We start from the raw sequence: 23,109 nt of genomic DNA on the forward strand, positions 1-23,109 counted from the left end.
CAGACAAACTGCCACGTACTAAACAGTGTCCCCTAAACGACCGCCTCTTGCAGCCGTCATCAAGCACGCTGCATCCTCGACGGGCTGTCCTGGCTGCAGCCGGGATGGTTGAGTTGCCTATCAAAATTATTTGCAAGATGCCAACCAGAGTGGCACGTCTCCATTTAGCAGCACAAATGTTTTGCATGCAATCAAGGCTGGCTGTGAAAGAATCAGCAGGAGCTAATTAACAACCAAAACAGGACGCAGAGCAGATATTAAGGAATTCAGCTAAAGGAGTTCAACACCTATAAAGTATTTCCTTTGAAAAAGGTTCAAACCAAAAAGGCAGTAATTGATTATTTTTCCTGATGTTCCTAAGCCTCCTGGGCATTTAATTCACCTCCTTTCCTAAAGCTGAAGGCAGAGGTATCATCCCTGGCAGCTCTGGGAACCGTATATTCGAACAAAGGTTTTGTTAATAAATATTTTAGAAGCAATGCCATGCTGAGAGAGAAAAGGAGTTCAACATTTTTGCATAGCAGTATATCCATAAGCTAACAGACAACTGATAATTTCATTTTCAGTTAAACATGCAGAAAAGGTGTCTGAAACTTGACCCAGCCTGGGCTTAGTCTGTATAGTATCTTTTATTTAAAAAGCTAAAAAAGCTTACTTTCAGGGCAACTGCCCTTTTTATTTAAAGAAATATTCTGGAAGCTTGGAAATGCTGACAAGCCTCACTCAAAGCAACCTACCGGTTTTATGTATCATCATTATATACAGAACATCATTATTATATACATAACAAAGTTATAGTAAACATTTTTCTTGTGGACCAGAAAGCTATTTAATTGCGGGGTGGAAATGTTTCATTTATAAACACAGAAGTAACAGCATTTGCCAAGTGCACTCACACCAAAAAGGGCTCATGAGGAAAACCGAGAAAATACCCGTAACAGCATCACCATACCCACGTCTCAGACAAGACCTTTACAAATAAAATTGTGACCTCAAAGAGCACCCACTTGTGTAATTGGTTTATAGTGCTTTAGTACCATGAAGACTTGTGACAAACGTTTTTGTCCCTAAAAGGATTATAAACGTGCTGAATCATCAGAAAATAAATACATGTTATTTGTCAAATTCCGTGCGTTACGGCAGGAAGTTTAAGCCGTATTTAAGAACCTTGCTGCCAAGTGGCCTAGAATAATGCAAATATTAAATTTTGTCACTTGGATGATTTTCAGATTAGTTCTCTCTCGTGGTACAATTACTTTCAGCACCTGCATCAGCATCTTTGAAATGCCTCACTACTTAGCAAAACCACCTTTCTGTTAACGACAGGAGCTTGGACAAATTTACCCCTCCTACGTTGACAGGAAGCTATTTGAAAAGTTAAGCTACAATTAAGTACCGCTTGGGATCCGTTCTCATCCTTTCTAACTAAATTTTATCATCCTTCTCCAGTTCATTTTACAAGGTTTGACAGGAGAATATGGAGGTATTTGGATTCAGAGAGAACAAAGCCATGAATGAATACAGTGCCAGGAGGGAAGTTTGCTCGTTCTGTAAGTGAAAATTCAGTGTGATGGTCTGAGTTCCTTTATGTTGCCTGCAAGAGGCTATGGTTAACAGTTGGACTAGATGATCTCAAAGGTCTTTTCCAACCTAAATGATTCAATGGTCTCTGTTGAGACTCATTCCCCGAAGAGAAGGGCAGAGGCAGAAGGAACAGCCTTTTGCCATACAACAGGCTCTAGCCTTCCAACGGAGCAGTGCTGAGCAACGCAACATCCCCAGCTTGCCAACAACTACATGAAGAAACAAAGTCAGAAGCCGAGATGGTCCAGGAAACCTCCCGCTTTGTCGTGCTCTAACTTTGCCCTTGGATTTGATTCCATTTTCCAACACCCAAGAGGCAGACACAAGCACTGTAGCCTGTTCTTTCATAGTGTGCACACCGATTTCAGTTTCTTGCTGTACTACTCTTACAGATGTGTCAGTGTGCATCTATTGTCACGTATTAAGATTTGTTGCCTTCAAGTTTTCTTCACTGAAGAAGCAGTTTTGGTCACCTGTGATGACACACTAACCAACCCACTCTCCTGAGGTCAAAGCTTTTGACAATTTGTGTTTTACGAGTGTCCCCTACTGCATCTCCTACATTATATTATATTTATTTTGGTTCTAGTTACTATGGCACATATTTGAAATTTCCTTAAAGTTTTGAGCCATAAAAAATTGGGACTTTCTTTCAGAATTTAATTTGTTTTGCAGACTTGCAGACCTGTTAAAAAAAAAACAGGAACAAAATTTTCTGTTATTCCTTCCCTTATTTTATTTCTGTCCACCCTAATTCTTGCCCTGTGCTCTCCCTTTGAGTAAATACACTACAATCTGATTGGCAAAGAACGTTTTTTGCATATTTGTGTCCTACAGAATGGAAAAATCAACAATAAAGTTCACTACCAACTTTACATTTCGGATATCAGATACACTAATTATCGGTCGATCCCAGCTAAAACAGAAAGCACACACAGAACAAATATAATACGCTGTAAACACAAATTCTTATGTAAATTCTGAGTGATAAACTCCAATCTTGATACCGCACAAGGAAGTTCTGCTGGAGGTAAACAACCTATTACATGTCTATTTAGGAGGACAAATAGTCCTTTCCTTCAACTTGTAAAATACATTTTCCACAATTTTTTCTGCAACTTCAGACTCGGAGTGGGTCGGGGTGTGTGTGTGGGTGTGCGTGTGTGCACACAACCGACGCTTACTCATAAATCCTGGGACAAACGCTTCTAAGGAAATGAACTGCCACCCTCTCCTTCCTTCCTCTCCCTCCCTCCTCCCCATTTTGGTAACCTTAACCTTACAGAATGTGGTAATTTATTTTTTTTTTTTATTTTAAAACTCACTGGGAGTAATATTTGGGATTGAATCCAAGTTGCTTTTATTTATCAAATACTCTGAAATGCAGGAAACAACTCCTCAGCTGATGAAAGCTCAGAGTATTTCTTATGTTCTGAAGATGATGGCCAACTTCCTGAACAGCTAGCTATCCCACTGGGCTGCTTTCTACACAAAAAACTGACATTACAGTGATCTTTCTAATTAATAGTCCTGAGTTTTTAACGCTATTATTACAGCTTTCATTTTTCTATTCATTTTTATGAACACCAGTTCGTAGAGTTTCTCGATTCAAGGACATGTTGAACGAAATCCTTACACTTGTGAAGGGAAATACTCTTGTCACTGGCTTTAATGCAGAAAGATCTGACCAAGTTACATAAACCCACAGTGTATATTACACGTTTATAAAACCCTCAAAGTCCCCAAACGAGTTGTTTACCTGTTACTTCCAGTTTGTCACCAGTGACTTCAGCTTTCAGGTAAATCCTTCCTCTTTTCTCTGTGTGATCCATGCCGCAGAGGCTTGGGACGTTAATTACACATTGCTTATGAACGTTCATATCACAGGCTGTGGATATAAAAATGATGCAGACAGCTATGAGAAGCTAATAATTTGATTCAACTGCAAACACTGAGCAAAGTGAAAGTTAAGATTACAACGCTGAACTGTTGGCAAGACTTTTGGATACAGCTGCACGGTTTTCAACTGAATGGCAGGACTAGTTTCCATCTTACAACACACTTAATAGACAGTGAATGAAACGGAGAATAAAATAATCTAATACAGAAACCTAAAGAGAGCATTAATGAAGTGCAAGGAAATAAAAGTGAAAATGGAATACAGACTTGCTGGGAACATGATGAAGAAAAACCAGTGCATTCATGCCAGCGCTAGCAATGAAGGGAGTTAGGTTTAAATTGATTATTAGGTTTTTCTAGCAGGAGACTTCCAAGACGAATGAAATACAAGGAAATGGACCTTGGCTACCAGTTGAAGTGACATTTCAGTTTTCAACAGTGCGTTCAGCAGAGCAGTCCCAAAAGAGGCCTTTGCAAAACCGCCATGGCAAGGGCTCTTCAGCCACATCAAGCCGAATACACCACGTTCTCAGCAACAGAGGTGATTCTCATTAGTGTATTATTATAGTACAGAAATATCCACTTGAAATATAACAGTACTATAAATAGCTGACATTTGAAATGGTATTTTCCGCAGAAAAGAAGTAAGAAGCTGCTACTCAGTGTTTCCACTGACTTTCTAAAATATCCTTTTGGTAACATAGAAAGATTTCACTTACTGTCACATTTCATCCCTTGGTGCAGAAGCCCATAAAGCAGTGACCCACAATGGTCACAAAAGGTTGGGCTCCCATACGTGTGGATCTTAAATTTGTGCTTGCTTCTGGGATCCTGAAGGATAAAAAAACAAAACAAAACAAAACAGAAAGTGATTCTCAAGTCATAAAAAAAAAAAATGAAAAAATTATTAGTCCAAATAGCAAAAAAACTCTGGCTCTGCAAGTTATGCTACAGAAAAATATATCTCAGCATGTGGCTTAATCACAAGCTACATCGGTGCAGGTACCTTGGTTCCTAATTTTCCTTTGCTTCGGTGGTGTAAAGAAAGAGCGTGTCAGCTCAGAGAACACAGGCTTGTTCCTGTGATTCACCTGCACAAAAACTTCCATTTACCGACTGTACATAGACGTAAAGTATAATGACATATGTATATATGACATATGTACATAAAGTATAATGACAGCATTCAACCTGTAGCTAAAGTGTCGTATAGTTTATGACACTTCTTTTTATACTTTTTAATACTTTTTTTAATACTTCTGGGTGTTATCATCACCATTCTGAAACAACGTCTCCAAATACAGCAGGAGAGGAGGGAAGTAACGGATAATGGGCTGATCTGAAATACAGTCAAATGGCTGTGAATATGGCATCATCTTGAAATGTCGCGAATTTGTTATCTATATTGCAAATGAAAGTGAACATATTCTAACTTGGCATGTAGTAAATATTTTACAGAGACTGCTACTCCCATCTGCTTTTCGAACAGAGAAACTTATAGCGAGGACATTTTAAGGCCAGCAGCAGAGTGGAAATGGTTTCTAATTTAGGACCAGTGAAAGGAAATACACCCAAATCACTTAAATGTATGACACTTCCAAATACATTTGCTGTTTCTCTAGGCGTAGAGGTCCCGTTTGAAAACCCAAGAACATCGATATGAAAAAAAGGAATCACATCTTCAATATGTTCACTCGTGTCAGGCTCATTGCACATAGACACAGCCCCAGAACTCCGTGCAGCAGGCTCGCGCAGCTCCCACCGCGTGGGGATATGCACTGCCAAAATAAACAGTGTGAAAGCCCTAGACTTCTGCGCACAGCGTCCACATTTTGGTATTCTTCATGACCACTTCCAGCCCCAACTGTATTTTAGTCAAAACTACCACTGCGCAATCTTGATCAGAAATTGAGAACAGCAGTAATTCTTCTTCATGAAAAAAAATAATACACTGGGGTTTGAAATCAATTCTTGCTAACGTTCTTTGCGGAAGGATCATGGAAATTACGAAATGCCAGGTCTTTCGTGCATTACCACATCCTTAACAAAAACACAACTGCCAAATGAGACATCAAAACATTTTTCTTCTGTTTACATTTTATATTAATATACCTTTATATTAGGTAAGATTTATTAAATTGTCTTAAAGCATAAACTATTTCTTCAACTTGCATCTGCCAATAAAAGCTTTCCAAGAAATCAAAAGCAAAGCACAGCATGTTATACAAAATGGAAAACCTGCCAAATCCTTCTTCAAAAATAAAAGACTCCTCTAGTTTAAATGCTTTCTCAAGAAATTCAAGCAATTTGGGGACTTCTAACTGTAATTATCATAAAAATGTGACTATGAGAAGGCAAAATCTTGTCTTCAAAATTTAATATTTTACCATACTATACTTTGTGAAGGTTGGTGGTTTTTTGTTGTTGTTGTGGTAAGCGTTCTCTATGTGAATTTTTTTTGGTACCAATTCTAAGTTTTATGATAAATCTATAATCACTACTTTTACTGCACAGATAGAAATTATATAGCATCAAGGATAACAAGTAAAAACTTTACAGGAAGAATTCGAATTGAGACTATTTCAATAGTTGTGTTTAACAAATAGCCCGAGATATGAAATGCAAACTGCTACCAACCATATTTATTTTGTAAACAGAGTTAACCTAAATGGAATGACATTCAAGGCTCCAGAGAACATCTGTTTCGTTATTTATTAAAGATATAGCCAATGGGTCTTGTGCTGCAGGGTCATGGGAACGTTGCTTTACTGAAGGGTTATCTGATGGACCGACTCTAACTATATGCCTTCCAAAAAATTTAAAACGCATTTTCAAAGCTAATTCTTTCTTAAATTGTTTTGTTTAGAGGACATAAGGGGACTTGTTGCCTTATAAATATATACACTTAAACATTACTTTGGTAAGCGCATCTGTCGCTGAGAAGGACAAAACCCACACCTTCTAAGAATGACACTGAATAAACAGATTTTTAAAGTTGTATTTAACATCTGACATAAGTGGTATTTATGAGCGTGAAGTTTACGATATAGAGGGGAAAGGACTATGGGAAATTATGATAGTGAATGTCTACTAAATACATTGAACTTGTATATTATACTGAAATTATATAACAAACACTACCAAATAATTCCATTCCAATCAATGGAATATATATGTAAGTTAAGCAGGGGTATGTGGCTTTAAAAGGTTGTGACATGTGACAACTACACACTGCACTCACTACAAAGCAGCACCATATCAGCAAAGGCTCATGCACTCCTGCACCTAGTTGTAACTACAACATACCAGCAAAAGCATTCTTATAAACCAAAGAAATAAAACCAGTCCCGTGAATAAATACATATAGTTGGATCAAACTTCGAAGCTGACCCTGCATGAATCCCTGTACATAATGTGAATCATCATGTGCTTTCTGTAATAAATGTTAGTTTTCTATCATCATGTGAAATGCCTACTGTATGATGTTTAAAATGAACGATTCCATACATACATTTATTTTTTTAAAGAGTAGCAATTATGTTCTGGCTATTAGTAGTTATTATTCCATATGCACACGCGAAGTTCCTTATTCCAGACAGAGCATAAGAGATGAGGACAAAGGAAAACGGTACCAAAACTGCTCCTGAACGGAAACTTTGCATGTCAGAAATCTCTTTTAAAATCCCTTTAATAGAACTAAACAGAAGAACCTAAAAAAATATTTTAAAGTTAACAAATAAGAGAGTGTAGTCTCCATCAATATTTAATCCTATTTTCTGTGTCAACCCTATGCATTTTTTTAATTTTGGTCAACCGAAGTACACAAAACCTTGTTATTTTGCAACATATAGAGAGCACCAAGAGATCGCTCTACACTCATCAGAGATGTTTAAACCTTTTAATTTTTTTCCCCATATTAACACAGGCTTCTCATGCACTTATAAAGTATAGATTCAAGGGTAGTTCTAAGTCACCATATTAATAATAATTACTATATTGCCTGTACTAATTACTAAATATCATTAACAGCAATTAACTTTCTGGTTGTTAATACAGTTAATACAGTTTAATACTTCCCAACATGCTTTAAGTGACATACGCATTATTGAGGAAATAGCATTGTCTGTAGTATTTTTCAGCGAGAGGTAAACTACTGAGTTCGAAGTAAGCTCGTGCAAATTTTCTTCAAATATCCCCTTTTAATCAATGTAAACTTTCAATAATTCCCGAAGCAGAGCTGGCAGTCATATTTCATAGTAAACACAGGGAGCCAAGCCAGGATATGACAGATGAACTGCCAAATAATGGCTGCTATTTGCAAGAGAATTGAACTTTGCACTAAACTTGGCATAGATTAATTGTGAAACTCTAAAGGGAAAACCCACTTCTGTTTCCAAAATCCATCAAAATTATGAAGGGGGAAAGTGGCAATGGGAAAGCACTTGTTAAGCAGTGATGAACGATACGCTTTATTAAAATTCATGTTATTTTCATGCTAAAAAGTGAATTCTTTGCTATTATTAAAACAATCCCCCATTTTTGTAAGTACAACGGAACGCAATATAGTATAATTAAATGGGAAAGGAAGTCCAGGGCAATCGATATCACAGACATTTAAATATTTGTCTTCGAAAAACCTTTAAATCGGCAGAAATTTAGCCAGTGCTCTGCAACTTGACTGCAATACAATGGGCTGGAGCTTCAGAGCCTGTACTGCCATGTAGGGGTGCAGCATCCCTGTCAAGATGAAGAGCAACTGCGCATCTGCTCCCCATACAGCTCTGAAAAAATCAAAATATTATTCATTAGCCTCAAAGCTGAGACTTATACCGAGACAGAGAGCCATAGAATCGCCCTGACTGGGAGATCTGTGCTGCACTCAGACTCGCACTATGTGGACCTACTGAAAGAAAACCAAAACCGGAGCAGAAACCTTTGAAAAATAAATAGCTGAGTTTACAGAAGTGACTCGCCCAGGCAGCCAGCTCTGGATCGGCTACAAGGGGTTCAGATCTGCTCTGACGCCTGGGAGCTGGGCACGCATCCTGCTGCGCCCCAGCAGAGGGAAGCAGAACACAGAGGCATCTCACCAAAACCCACCGTTTTTCAGTCCATGCGCTGCCATTGAACTACATTTTGCCCCCCCCTGCAGCAGCACTGCCAGCATCCCTGCCTTTTTTCTTTGTTTTGCACAAATGAATCCATTTCCTTTATTGAACAGTAATGGAAAGCACCCCCCTGCGAGAAATCATTCCGTAATTTTTCTGGCTCAAAGAAGGGGGTGTGCAATAATTGAAAGCGCATGGTTAACCAGCAGCGCATGTCAAACTGGGCTTTAACACATTACAAAACAGTTTATGAGCATTATATTTCTGAATTCTTTCTAAAAGCTCCCTTTTGATTAGAATTTTATTCCCCTTGATAACAACACTGAACTGACTATAATTTCGCAGGCATTAAACCATCACGTTTTTAAGTGTAAAATATATAAGAAACACTTTGTGTGAGGTTGCAGCGGAGATTTTACATACAGAGCAGCATCGCGTTATTCCTTGTTGAAGTCCTTTCATAGTACGGAACTCGATAGCATCAATAACTGTCACTGTAACCAGGTACCTAAGACCAAAACCTCTGAAACTATACCTGTTTTGTCTTTAATTTGGCACCTTCTAGGTAACATTGCTCGAATTAGTGAGATTTTTGGAAGGAATTTAAATCAACACCGCCAGCAGATCTGTCTGTGCCAGATCCTGTGGTAGTGATCAAGGTGGGGAGAAAATGACTGTCTTCAGTCGTTAATACCAACACACACAGAGCAACAAGGTGTCAGGCAGGATACAATATTGGTATTTTTTCTAAACCGCCTAGGCTTTGTAAAAGGGTTTGGTTTTTTTTCCACATTTGAACTTATATTTTTGTGATTGTTAAGAAGCAGAAAATGCAAAAATGCAAATGTAAAAGTATTTTTTGAGAAACAGAAAACTGTATCTTCCATTACAAAAATAACTTAAAGGAGGTCTGCAGTGGATGACCCATAAGGTCCTAAGGTTGTATCAGGGCCCCCAACAACAAAGAGCAATTCTGTGTCAATAAATGCAAATGTACCATTTTCCACTTCCTACCTCCATGACAGAACCACAGAATTGTTCTTCATCTCTAACCAAACACTTACAAATATATCTATTTGCTAATTTAAAAGGTGTAAAGGAAAAGTAAGCTTAGAACATCCCAAATTACTTCACTTAGACAAAAGAAAAAATAATTCCATAACCTCAGTGGCACAAATTGCGGTACTGAATTTTCTATTTCTATTGAAAACAGGAGGGGAGACAATACGTTAAATATATGCAAAACCATATACAAATCGTTATAAGAAGTAAGAGATCACCGTTCCTCTTTACAAACAGAAAAGCCCCAGAAGACTGGCAGGTCTGTTTTCCTCATATTAATACACAACCTTTAAACGTTTCTTGCAGTGACAGAAACACGAATCCTACATCCTTCTTTGTCCGCCCCCAAATCTCTTTAGAGCATGGAAGGCGAGGAACACTGCTCTGCAGAGCAATGAAACCACGCCGTTTGTACTGCATACATTTGACTTAAACTAGATTTAACTTCCCAAGCAAATACCAAGTTAAAAAAACATTTTTAAGAAGAACCTAGCGTGTTTTTCTCTGCATGGAGCCAAATCCCATCCTCATCCCGTGCTGCCCACAGGCAATCTCCCATTTATGAAAGTCATCTAACTCCAGCTTTTCCAAACACCTTCCAACCAGTGACTGCAACATCTAAGACCCCAGTCTCTGAAGAATCAAACAGACACCATGTCTGTTTGAGTGACTTATTTGTTTGCTCTTTATTTTCCTGTTGAGATAACAAAACTATCGGTTGGTAATTTGCATGGCATCTTAATTTGAGAAAGCAGCTTCAACCTCAACGAGCTGCGAGAGCCAAGCAGCCAGATGCTTCTACTGGAAATAACTTCCAGGGCTTAAAATATGGCTTCTACCATCAGTGCTCAGAAGCAAGAAACAGCAAAAAACTATTGTTTGACTCGTCACGAAGTTCTTCTCTGACTGAATGAGGTACGTGGGAAAGGGATAGCAAGGAGAGTCTCTTGGGACGGAGTAAGATCATATCAATTTGTATTACAAAACGTAGAAGTGCTTGAAGCTCGTTTGATACTTCCTCACTCAGAGCTGCAATGCAGAAAAGTTTTGTTGCTTTTGGTAAAATACAATAAAAGATAAAGCTTCCACTGCCTGAAGAATCAAAAATGTCACAGAAGGGCTGAGGCTGGCAGGGACCTCTGGAGTCCAGCGACCCCAACCCCTGGCTCAGAGCAGGGCCAGCTGCTTGGTGGGGTTTGGCAGTGGTTCCCAGCGTTACTCCTTCTCAGCTGCAGGACTCCATAAAGCTCCAAATCTACCTGCCCAGCACCCCCCCAAAAACATCTACAGGTGACATATAGCTACTGAGTGCCTTCCTGCAGCGGAGGAGGAAAGCAATGGCATGACCATGACCGCCCACCCCACTGACATCTGCAGGATGGGAAACCACGCTTCAGAGCGTTCAGAGCATAAGCAGGGTTGCATTCAACTCTGTGATAACAAAGCTAGCGGTGAGATAAGAAAACAAAGACTAAGCAAAAATACAAGCAATAAACCCAAAGCAAATTAGTCTTTAAGACTGTACAACAGGGATGCACTGGAGAAGAGGCAGGCTCTTCTCGTGATGTATTTCAGAGAGAACAGAGGTAAGGAAAGCCCTGCGCTTATGCATACACACAGCAGGGCGCTGTGCAAACACCGCTGTGCCGCTTCCAGACCCACGCGAGCACATCTGAAAGCAGCTGCAGGACAGGGAGTTCAAAATACAGCCCATTCATCCCTGGGCTCAGGGATGCAGTTACATTTGGAAACGAAGATGGATTCTCAAGTTCTGCAGAAGAAAAGCCTTTCGTCATCGACAGTGACGCCCCAGCCAAAAATGAAAACAAAAATCTCTTTTCCCATCACTGTTCCTAAGGCCATTTCTATTCTTTATTACTCTGAAGAGAGTTACTAAAATACACAAAAAGAAAAAAATGTATTTCATTAATATCGACAATTCTCAATCAACTGTTTCCTTCTCTACACTTCTATAGAAGAGGACACTGACCACAGTTCACAAATGATTCAAAGGCAGATTTTTCAGTCCTCTCCTGGAATTCACACTGAATTATTATTTTCAATTAAAAGAAACGGGTGGTCATTGAATCAACTGATTTTGAGCGCTGCCTTTTGTTCGTGTTCTTCTTGTATAGAATAGGACTGATTGAACTGGCAAACGGAGGAAGAAGAGCTGCAGGACTGTACTCACAGGGATTTGTAATTTCCTAATTACTATAAAGACAGTTAAATTCAGAAGGGACTTGGTGTTTACTGGCTACTTTTCCTTCATTCTTTTTTAATGAAGAAACTGCAGCATAATTACAGAAAGTGCATAAACAAAAAATCAAGTCAGAAACTGATTCACGACTAGGAAGAAAGGGAGCAAGATTTTGTTTCAGGTATAACTCAACGTCATGTTATGATGTATAAATCAATAAAGATTGAATCCAGGGCACTGGATTCAAAAGGAGTACTAGAAAAACAGAGGCATGTCTGTATATGCCTTGCCTAAAAAAACCTGATTTATTTATTTAGTCATTTATTAATTTATCTCTCGAACATACACAATTTTCAACACAGAGTATCCTTTACACCTTGAATACATGTTACAATATATAGTTTAACATTATCAGACTGAAGTAATTTAAACAAAATCCTGCTGTATAAAAGAATATTGCTTCTTCTTGATAAGTACCATACGTTGAATTGTTTAACACCACAAGTTACAATACAAGTTACTATGTTGTTTCTATGCTTTCCAGTGGAGTTGAAAGGTGGCAAAGTGCAGAGCATCATTAATGTCATAAAGGACTTAGCAGCAATAGGTAATGTTGTTATTGCACTATGTGACATCAATTATTTTGCACTAATATATCTGTGTACAATAGCTTCTGATCAGTTTTTTAAAATACCATTGGGTGCCAACTTGCTTATGCTGGAAATGACATGACTTAATTTTTTCCCCCTGTTCTCAGCTGGAGCCCGTACTACCCTTCCTTCCTTCATTTACACAGAGGTGAAATGAGATGAAGGTTGAAACCCACCCTCATCTGCAGCGCCGTGGTTTCTCTGTAGAAGCAGTGACCCTGAGCGCAGGGTACAGGGTCAAACCGCAACACCTGCCCCAGCGCCGACGCTGTTCACCCAGGAAGGCGGGATGCGTCTATCCATCCATCCAGAGGGACATGGGAATGGCCCCCCTTCAGAAGCCATCGCAGCCACAGATCGAGTTCATTGTCAGCGTGTTAAGCCTTAAGAACGTAGTTGGTGACCCCAAACTTCCTGACTGCAGCAAAAATGAAACAAACTTAAGATTTCATTTGTAAAGCCAAACCTGCTCCCGCAGTTAGTTCTGTCTAATGTGGTTTGAACGAGGGTCTTTACAACTATTAAGTGACGGATCTGAGCACATAAAGATGAGTTCATTTGCCAAGAGAATCTCAGCGTGAAGCAGCAGCGGCGCTACGAGCACAGCTAACGCATGCAGCTTGCTAAGCGATGCTTCTTGCCTCCGAGCTACTTCAATATGCGAGACCCTGAGTAATAACCGGTTTACATCTCCCACTCCTCCTCACATCGCAGGCAGAACTCTGCTCTCCCCGCTAAGACGGTGAGTGCCACCAGAAGAGCCCACTGATTTCTAAAGGCACACCTTCCGTGTTCTCACTCAACCCTTACCCACTTATTTACATCGCGCCCTGGCTCCTTCCCACCTCCCACGGCAGCATCTGCACGCTTCAGAATACTTCCAAGGAAAGACATTTATACGTCTGGATGTATTGCTACCCAACAGGAAAATGTAATATCCATATACATCAACTTATGGTTCAAAATCTAAAGCCAACCCCGCTAACTTCTGTACAGATTTGTTGGTGGAAACGGAGTAGTGCAGGAAGGTGTTTCCTAACAGCGGGAAGAGCAGCGTGTGTGTCCCAGGGTGTGACACCCCCTGGAGATCCTCTCCCTCCTACCTTTACTTCAGGTTAAGTATTGGCACATACAACTCTTTTTTTTTTTTTTTTTTTTTTGACAAACTTCACTGAAAACTTGCATCGATGTTTCAACGGCAGAGTTTTTAAAAACTGTACATTGATCTTCCCAAAAGAAGAGAGGACTCTTGTCTTCCTGGAGAAAGGGTTCTAGGAGGAACTGTTCAGGAAAATCAGACTACACAGGGAGCGATTACAACCACCTGAAGTTTTTTAGAGATGACAGTTATGTGTCATTTTAAAAGGTTTCTCCTCGAAATACTTTGTCCTTACTTTTAATACTAAATAGCTTTAAGAGGGCTGTTTTGAGTGTCAGGGAGGGCATCCACACCACCAGCTTGAGGCATCTTTGCAGTAAAAGATTCCTCTCTCATGGGCTCTCACTTGTCCTTTGGAAATGTTCTCAACTGCGTTTACAAGGTAACTTCAACGTGCCCCTCTCATCACAGACCCCCAGATCACAAACACCAAAACCAGTTCCCACACAAAATACTACAATCCAGGACTTGATCTACGGAATAGCACTCCAGAAAGGAAGGTAGGGTACAGCTCAACAGCTGTGGAAAGGCACATAGTAACAGTAAAATCAGAGCTGCAAAGAAGTCTTGCAGCCATGACAAATGCCACAGTGCAAGAACTTTATGTTTGTCATCACTTTATCCAGTTCCTTATGTCACAGCTCAGCAGCTCACTTAAATGCAAGGCCAACAGTATACTTGCATTTTTGTAATTTGTAAAGAAAGACCTTTTATTCCTTTTTCTAACACCTACATTTAACAAAAACCACATACGTGCTAATAAATAAATTTTAAACTTTTCTCGACCATTACAAAATTACGCATGTGTTTATTCTGGTATAATGGCAAAACTGCGCTAATCAAGCACAAAATCAGAAACAGTGATTTTTGAAAAGTCAGAAAAGTTTCTGGTCCAAAATCAGTCAGATTTTCATGACTCAGCAGCGTCCTCATACGAGAACTTGTGGGGTGCTCTACTGCTCCTCAATTGACAAGTTTTATTAGAGACATACATGAATTTGAAACACCCGAGCATTTTCTTCAAAGTTACTCACTGAATAATTCATTTTTGCCTGGTTAATCACACACACACAGAGGGGGGGCGGGGGGGAAGGCAGGAAGGAGGGTAAAATACGCATAAATTAAACATCCCATTTCATTTTTGTTCTTCATCTCAGCCCTGTCTTTTCAGGAGTATGGCATTTAGTACCTAAAAACTCGGCAGACATTTCATAACATTGGCAGAATTTTGTTCTCCAGAGATAAAAATCCCACGGAACAATTGTATATACAAATTCTAGCAATGATTGAAGGATTTGATTCAAACATGTTTATCTCAAAATCTACAGTTCAATGTGAAAGACGCTGCTTTCCAGAAATCATAGCCAGAATCGTGCCATGGTAGCTACTAAGGCACAGAGTCCTTGAATGGTCTTTTACATTGTATAACCACAGAAAAACTATTTATTTATGTCTCGAACAGATGTTTTTCCATATGTCTAAATAACCCTTCTTCAGAAAAGTAATTCAAGCACGTTAAATTCTGCAGACCAAGGAATATGGAGACATGAGACTCGTTAGTATTTATACAGCGTTTGGTATCTTTTCTATAGCGAAGTCAGTATCTTCTTTTTTGAAAATGTCACTAATCCTACTCCTCTGAGTAAAATAAAAAACCCTATAAATAGGCAGCTAAGACTGACTGTGCAAGATGCTCTGACAATAGCTTTTGTACTCAAATCCTGACCTTACAACAGAGATCACAGCCAAGCTGTCTGATCCATAGCATTTTTCCATAGCAGTGTAGCAGTTGCTATTTATTAGCTCATTACAAATTCAGAAAACAAGACTGAAACTCGAAGGCGAAGTTAACAGTGCACAATAATCCCCTGGAAGAATGACAGGCTTTTAGCGCAGCCTCTTGATTCTCCAACATTTGGCAGCGCTGTTTGTGATTTAAAACCCAAACTCAATGCTACTATTTGAGGAGAAAAGAGCTTCATTGTGACCACAGTGGAGAGCACGCTTAAGATTAAAAATAAGAACTGACACATATCTTCTCTCCCTTGGGCAGAATTTGAGCCTTTTGAGGTTTGCTAATCAAAAATCTGAACACAATAAGGACTGCTGTCACCACGTTAGAAGAAGGGTGACCCCCAGTGCTCGAAGCCCTGCAAGGAGGGTTTCCTGGGGGCTGCCACCTCCGCTTTGCTCCTAAGGCTGAACGAGCCCCAGCTGCTTTACAGCAACAGGAAAAGTCCTTACAGCATTCAGCAATTAATAATAAAATCTATAAATATTTAATACCTGTCAATTAACTCTGTGCTGTTCAAAGCAAAAAAAACCACCAACCCATCCAAACCCCAACCCCCCCAAACCTCACCAAACCCTTCAGCGGCACTGCGACATCATCTCCTAGCTAGGTATCTTGAGTATGTGCATCCTGATCACCATTCCATGGACACAAGTTTCGGTAATAAGCGTTTTTCCTTCTCCTTCTTTAATGAGGGTGTTTTTCTCAAGGCTGTTGATGGCAAAAGAGCTTCCCAGATTACACTGAAGGCTTTTCATTTGGAAGAAAGCCTGCACAGAAGCGTTTTGCTGGCAGAGTACTTCCAACGAAGGGAAGGCGAGTTTAGGCTCCTACTTTTTACTTCTCAGAAATCACTTGTGGGTAAGAATATTACCTAGTGAAGCCCACAACTAGGAAGATTTTGTAGCTGTAGAAAGCGCTGCAGTGTATGCCCTACACCAGGCACTGTGAACCTCTATAAATATTATGTCCTCCTTGTAACTGGAAACATAAACCAACAAACCAAGGCCAAACTTTCAAAGAAGCCTCGTCTGTGACATGCAACATCTCTTGTGTTTACAGGTCAAGTAAGACTCTTCTGCATACAATTCTCTTTCCTCCTCCTCTTTGGCATGAAAGCTCCCAGCCACTGCAGATGAATGGTGCCCTCAACGATGCTGTGCATGTTATCCATCATTGTTACAGTTCCTCCTCTTGAGTGCTACTAGTTCCATTTAATACACAAAACGTATATCCAAGAGCAATGGGCAAAAACGCAGTGTGAAAAATTAATAGCTTTTTTTTTTAAAAAAAAAAAAATCCTAACAAAGGAGAAAAAGTACCATTTTAGCTCTAGCCTGGTTTTACAAAATTCAGTCAGAAAACACGTACTGGGAGTCCCTGCAATGACTACAATTGTAATTAATCTGCCAATATGAAGCAAGCCAGGCTGGACACTTGTCTGCTCATTGCATCATGTACCACTTAGATACCGTCTTTAGCTAGGAGCTCTGCAGACTGATATTACTACGGAGGCAATAAAAAAATCGAAAAGGTCTGAAGTTGTATTCATAAAAGGTATTACAGTGCAGTACTAAGTCAGGCATTACAACGCTTGCATGTACCGCTGTAGAATAAATGCATTTTCCCTCATCTGCAAGTAATGTAATGTTTCAAAAGAAGAAGAAAAGAAACTGGTCTTCCTCTATAATCCCAGTATGTGGATCAATACAGACTGTTTCTAGCGCTGCTGGCTAAGCCTTTGTAAGGCTGCATCAAAAACAATTATTGAAATTAATCCCAGGTACAAATGGCATTGCACAATATTAATCCTGCTGAAAGAAAAATCTGATGTGATAAACATATAGAAGACTGACAGGAGGAGCAAAGAAAGGGGGAAAAAAATCTCTGAAACACAGTTTTATTAGCACTGGTCAAGTGATGGATAGAATCACATGAAAGTGAAGACAGAATCACAACGTAAGATGTACATCCTTCCTTCTGTAGTGACCATCTTAGCAAGAACTTCGGCATTCATAGTCTATCAAGAAGCAGCTGGAGGAAATTCAAGGTGGTTTTTTTTTTCAGTTGAAGATAAAACAAAACATAAAAACTGGGGAGAAAAATCTTTCCATAATAGACTACCCCAAGTGCAAAACATAAAAAAAACTTAAATGCAAAGCAAATATTCATACACTGGCAGCCAGAAATTAGGTCTCCAAGAGTCCTTAGGAAAACTCACTTCACTGGAAACCTCTCCTGTGACCCAAGGAAACAATAATAGATCTCCTCCAGATGAACTTTCAAATTTAAAAGAAAACAAATGCTTTCAGATAACACTTTTACAACATGCATAATCTAAGTTATTAGATGGCAATATAATGCAATCAGCCGGACATTGCTTACTACTAACATAAATGCTCCTGTTAGAGTTTACATTGAAAACACGTTTCATACATTGCTCTTCACTGGGCCTTTGATTTTTTTATACCAATAAATTAATTGATGAATTTTAGCTTTATACTAAATGCTTTATGGGTTAGAAAAAATAAAGATGTACTGCATCATCAAGCAGAGGTAGTATTTTTCTGCATCTTATTCAATGCACTGTACATGGATTGTATGCTTTGCACAAGGCAGCTACAATTAGGGTATAAAATGTCCTGTAGTCCCTCTGATCCAAGACTAACATTAAGCATCACTTCATAGAAGGGGCACGCAGAAAATGTGTAAACTTCATGAAGTGGAGGGGACAGAAGGTATAAAGATGTATGACTAAGCCTCATGTGGCTGCTACAATCCTAATCAGATTTATGGCATGTCCATCAAATTCTTGGAGGAGCTGTGCAAATAAAAAACAATTTATGACACCAGAAAACGCTCATCTTTTTTTCAGAAATAATCAACATCTTAACCTCTATCTCATACTCTGGGCATCGTGCTCAGTCAAGATCATGCCTGAATGATAATGCCACTTCGATTTTAGTTAGAACACTTTACATTGCCCTTTTATGAGCTTTACAGCCAGCTACAACGCCTAGTAACAGTCAGCCACAACGGAAGATGACAAAGCACTTGTTTGCTAGAGCAGACGCAGCCTTTGCAGGTGCTTTTGTCATCTGACGTGTTTTTAAAGCCAAAACTGATGGTCGCCTTTGCATTTACCACCCTTCAAATTAATTCCAGAGAAACAAATCGTGCGGGATATAACCTATGGAAGGGCAAACCGCAGTTCAACCGTCAGACAGAAAGCAGTACATTATAGAGACGGCTGTTCTGCCCCACGAACGACGCTCGAGCCCAGCTGCACTGCAGTGCTGAAGCTACTGAGAACAAACTGTTTAAGCATTTTCTGCAAATCAGTCGGTGAGAACTGCAAGGCGGCTCTTTGGAGATCTGATTCAAAGAAGTCATCGGACAATTTGTAACACCCTTTCGTTACAAGAAAATTATAAGACAGACAATTCGCAAAGGAGATGAGGTCTATAAAATAAAAAGTTCTTTCTAATTTATCTGGTGCCAGAAATACAGGCAACAACCACTGCTGTGTATTTCATCATTTCTGCTGTCACCAAGACCAGCCATCAGTTCCACCTACGTGTGCATCAGGGGCAAGGGAAAAGAGCCTGACCTGCTTTAACGTCGACCTTTTCTGACCTGCTATCAAAGCAAAATCAGATTCAATTCCCAAACGAGGAAGACTTTTTTTCTGCACCTATGACAATTACTTTATTGCCATGCCTTAAGACTCTCCCCCCAGCTGACACGCAGCATTGCAACAGGCTTCAATTCAACATTAAACAACCTGCCCCTAGGTTACTATGAGCAAGGTGAAAAAAATCCAAACCACAAAAAAAACCCTGGGCTGATCATGACTGACTGAATCTGGCACAGAAATCTATCAAAATAAATTATTTAAGAAAACATGAATTGAAAATCTGAAATAATATTAGTTCAAGTTCAAACAAAACTATAGTTTCAAAATAAATGTCGGTTAGAAAAAGGCAAATTAGACTTGCAGTACAATAACACGTGGCTACAAGATGAAAAAACATAACGTGTTAAATAGTTAAAAAATTGTATTATCTTCCCTAAAGTAAACATGTTTTTAAAAGTGGTTAAAACAAATGTGTGCCTATTAACCACTGTTACTGCTAGTTCCAAATTCACCCAACTGCTTTAAATTCATTTGTTGCCTTGTATCCTTGCCCACAGTTTCTGCCATTACCTGTGTGCCTGGCTCGTCAATCACAGCATTAAAGATTGGCACTTCTCTACTTACATTCATCACTTTTCCATTTTCCTTCAGCACTTAGCATCATTAATTTATCAAGTCTCATTCCATTCAACTCCCACGGCTACTTTAAGCATGACAGAGCAAGGTCTTGTTTTATTATTTTTACTTTTTACATATTTCACGTCAGGCACAACAAAGGAGGCTACTCTGCAACAGCATTACAACAATAAAAGAAAAGCTTTTATCACAGCTTAATCAAAGTTCAAGTGCACAAAGCACAAACACAGCTCTACACTGCATTTATACAGCATTTTTATTTATAACGAAGCAACACCTGAGACAACCGGACCATTTTCCAAGTACTGAGGCAGGCACATTCCCACCCTTGTATTATACAACCTATTTGATTTGCAAAGCATTTAGAGATGTCTTATTATCACAGTCATAACATTTTTGTCAAAAAGTTCTTTGGAAATAGAGGAAATTAACAGGCTGCCCAGGGAGGTGGTGGAACCACCATCCCTGAGCTGTTCAAACACGGTGTAGCTGTGGTGCTTGGGGATGTGGGTCAGCGGTGGCCTTGGTAGTCCTGGGGTAACGGTAGGACTCGATGACCTTAAAGGTCTTTTCCAACCTAAATGAGTCTACGATTCTATGAAACTTTGAGCCTGTCTGCCAGCTGATACTCCAAAATATATTATCCTACAAAACAGCACAATTCAGTTAACTTATTAAGTAACGCCAGACACCGTGGAAGCCTTTCTTAAAGAGTCATCTGGGCAGTTTCAAAGGTCACAGCAAACCTGTTTTTTGACATGCCATGTCAGATTCTCTAAGCAGAAGCTCTACCTACATAGCCAGGACCGCTGAATTTTTTGTCCTTTTGGTTTGGTTTTTAAGATTTTTCAAGTAACTGCTGTTCTAGAACCCGAAAAATAAACTAAAAAACAAACAACAACAAAAAAAGGCAAAACAGAGGTCTCCTGCCTTCCTTTTATAATCAATAACAAAACAATTCTGTTTGGAAGGCATTGCACTGTTGTCCAGAGATTTTACATTATGCAGCTGGCAGTCCTGTCTATCAGCAAACTAGTACATATGTACAACTAAGAGAAGAGAATCACAACAGGTTTGATCAAGTATGGCATTTATCTTTGCAACTAAGACCACCGAGCCACTTATTTCACAGACTAAACACAGACATCATTACTCAGATTTTCTCTTCTCTCATTATTACTTTTTGTATTATACTGTGTTCCATGTAACAAAGAAAAAATAATTGAAGCCTTGCCCAACAAAATCACTGCATGAGCAGCAATTCTCAAATGCTCCAAAAGTAATATTCAAGCAGCATGCACGATTGAGAGATATTAAAGTCCAACAGCTGTGCACTTGTTTTTTCATATTTTCTATGACATGGTTACATTACTGCACTTCATCTTCTGGCCAGTGCTTCAGATGTATTGCATTCATCTGTGCTCATGATCTATGGATGGTGACAGAGGCTAATAAAGTATAGATTTAAAATTGCATGACTGACTTTATCCTATCATTTTTCCTTTTACTACCAGCTACTCTGTCAATATACCTACCACTTATGTATGACTTCTGTTCTAGACGCAGTTCAACCTTCTTATTGACCTGAACATTTATACTTTTTCTTTTTAGTCTGCCAACAAATCACAGGTTTCAGACCCAACGCTCACTACCAGTACAGATAGGTTCTAGGGTCTTCTAAAATATATAACTTCTTTTTGTTTTAAACAACGTCAGGACCCTATATAACATATTTGATGGCCTAAATTGGGAAGAGTTTAGAAAGCAGGTTACCTGCTGAGCCAGTAACGTATGCAAAGCTTTGATTTTACAGGACAGCGGACAAGTAATCCTCTTGCTGTGAAATTATTAGGTCCCAAATCACAGAGCCAAACACATAAAATAAAGTCGATATATTGTGCCTTTAACGAGACATATACTTGTGCTCTACCTACATCCTTTAGGACCCGTAGCGCTGATTCCTCAGAAAAAGCTTCTTTCCCCAAAATAAGTGGTAGGTATAACCGACATGTCCTCGGGTCCCCTTGGGATGAAAACCCATCTGAGCTGTGCTCAGGGTACAGTAGCAGCTCGTACCCCCGCGGATGACAGCGGGAGCCCCCATGTGCCCCATACCGCACCGCCCAGCCCTGCCCCAGCCCCCGGGGAGGGGACGGGCAGCCCTGCCCGGGGGTGTCCGCTGGCATCGTCCCCCGGCCAGGTGACGGGGCTCTCTGCAGGTAGCAAAGAAATCTGAACCTGAAGATCAAGCAAGACTGCTTTATACAGAACTACTTGCTTTTGAGAGCCACTCAAGTCTTCCCCTGAAAAAAATTACTTTCCATTAATTTAACGCAATTAAATGGTAGTTTATTTTCAATCTGCCTCAAGACTGTACCAAGTAACTATATTAAAAACAACAGGATAGCAATCTCATGTCTGTCTAATCAAAGACGCTGTGAATCAGGTAGGTATTGTTTAAATCAAAGCTTTTGCTGTTAAGGAAAGAAATGTTGACTACACAGACCAAAATAATGCCCGAAATATGAATTCTGAATGTTTCTTAGCTAAGATTACATGCATAAATCACTCCCCTCCAGAAAATATCACACACAATTAAAACTGTCTTTACATAAACTGCAGGTTAAAAAAAGAACAGTGACAAAAGCCATGGATGAAAACCACTACAGGAAAGTATTAATTGCTCTAGTGTTAACGGAAAAAAAACCCTTCATGTTAAATCTTTACCCTAAAGCTTTCTATAACGCTCCTTAATTAAACATCTATTTGTGCTCCAGTATTACCAGCTCAGTTATCATGCCTGCAGCACCATGAAAATAACAGTTTAGAATAAGCAGTCAATACAATAAAATGGTAATTTATTTTTGTAATGGCAGGTTAAAACGGCAAGATCTATTTAAAAACGTAAACTCCCCTGTTTGCAGAGGGGCATATCTGTATAGAGTCACTGAACGTGCTAGAATTGTTAAGAGAAAAAACCGTAATGACAAAGGAATAAAGAACAGAAACACGAGACAGTAAAACGAAAGGTGGCAAATTGGAGACGCCATGCTAAGGGAACAGGGCGAGGGGTGGTGTGGGCACAGCAGCTCCCAAGCTCCTTACGCCAGGCTGTCGCGTGTGGAGGTACCGGGCTGGGGTCAGGCACCGACACCATCTGAGGCCACCCTCATGTCAGTGGACACCAGGCCAGCCGCGGAGGAACGCATGCCCAGCCTGCACGGGGACGTTTCATGGATCTGGTGTGACCCCAGGCAGGTGGCACCTCCAGCATCCCCGGGGGACAGGCAGTGCTGGTGGGCTGTGGCAAGACAGACCTCAACATTATTCCCACTGTGTTTTTTTTTAATGTTTGGAGATAATCTTTTGGTACTAAGGTTGA

General features: G+C 39.7%; 1 protein-coding gene across 1 annotated transcript in view; it reads right to left on the reverse strand.

Annotated features, from left to right (window-relative positions):
- The window catches only part of PRKCA (protein kinase C alpha), a 159,423-nt gene that overhangs the window by 55,314 nt on the left and 81,000 nt on the right, over window positions 1-23,109 (reverse strand). The window contains exons 4-5 of the mRNA XM_040582020.1: window positions 4,203-4,314; window positions 3,344-3,472 (exon numbers count right to left, since the gene is read on the reverse strand). Coding sequence (XP_040437954.1) covers window positions 3,344-3,472; window positions 4,203-4,314 — 241 coding nt within the window. The remainder of the gene's footprint in view (window positions 1-3,343; window positions 3,473-4,202; window positions 4,315-23,109) is intronic.

Source organism: Falco naumanni, chromosome 1 (assembly GCF_017639655.2).
Source record: "Falco naumanni isolate bFalNau1 chromosome 1, bFalNau1.pat, whole genome shotgun sequence".
Taxonomy (NCBI): Eukaryota; Metazoa; Chordata; class Aves; order Falconiformes; family Falconidae; genus Falco; species Falco naumanni.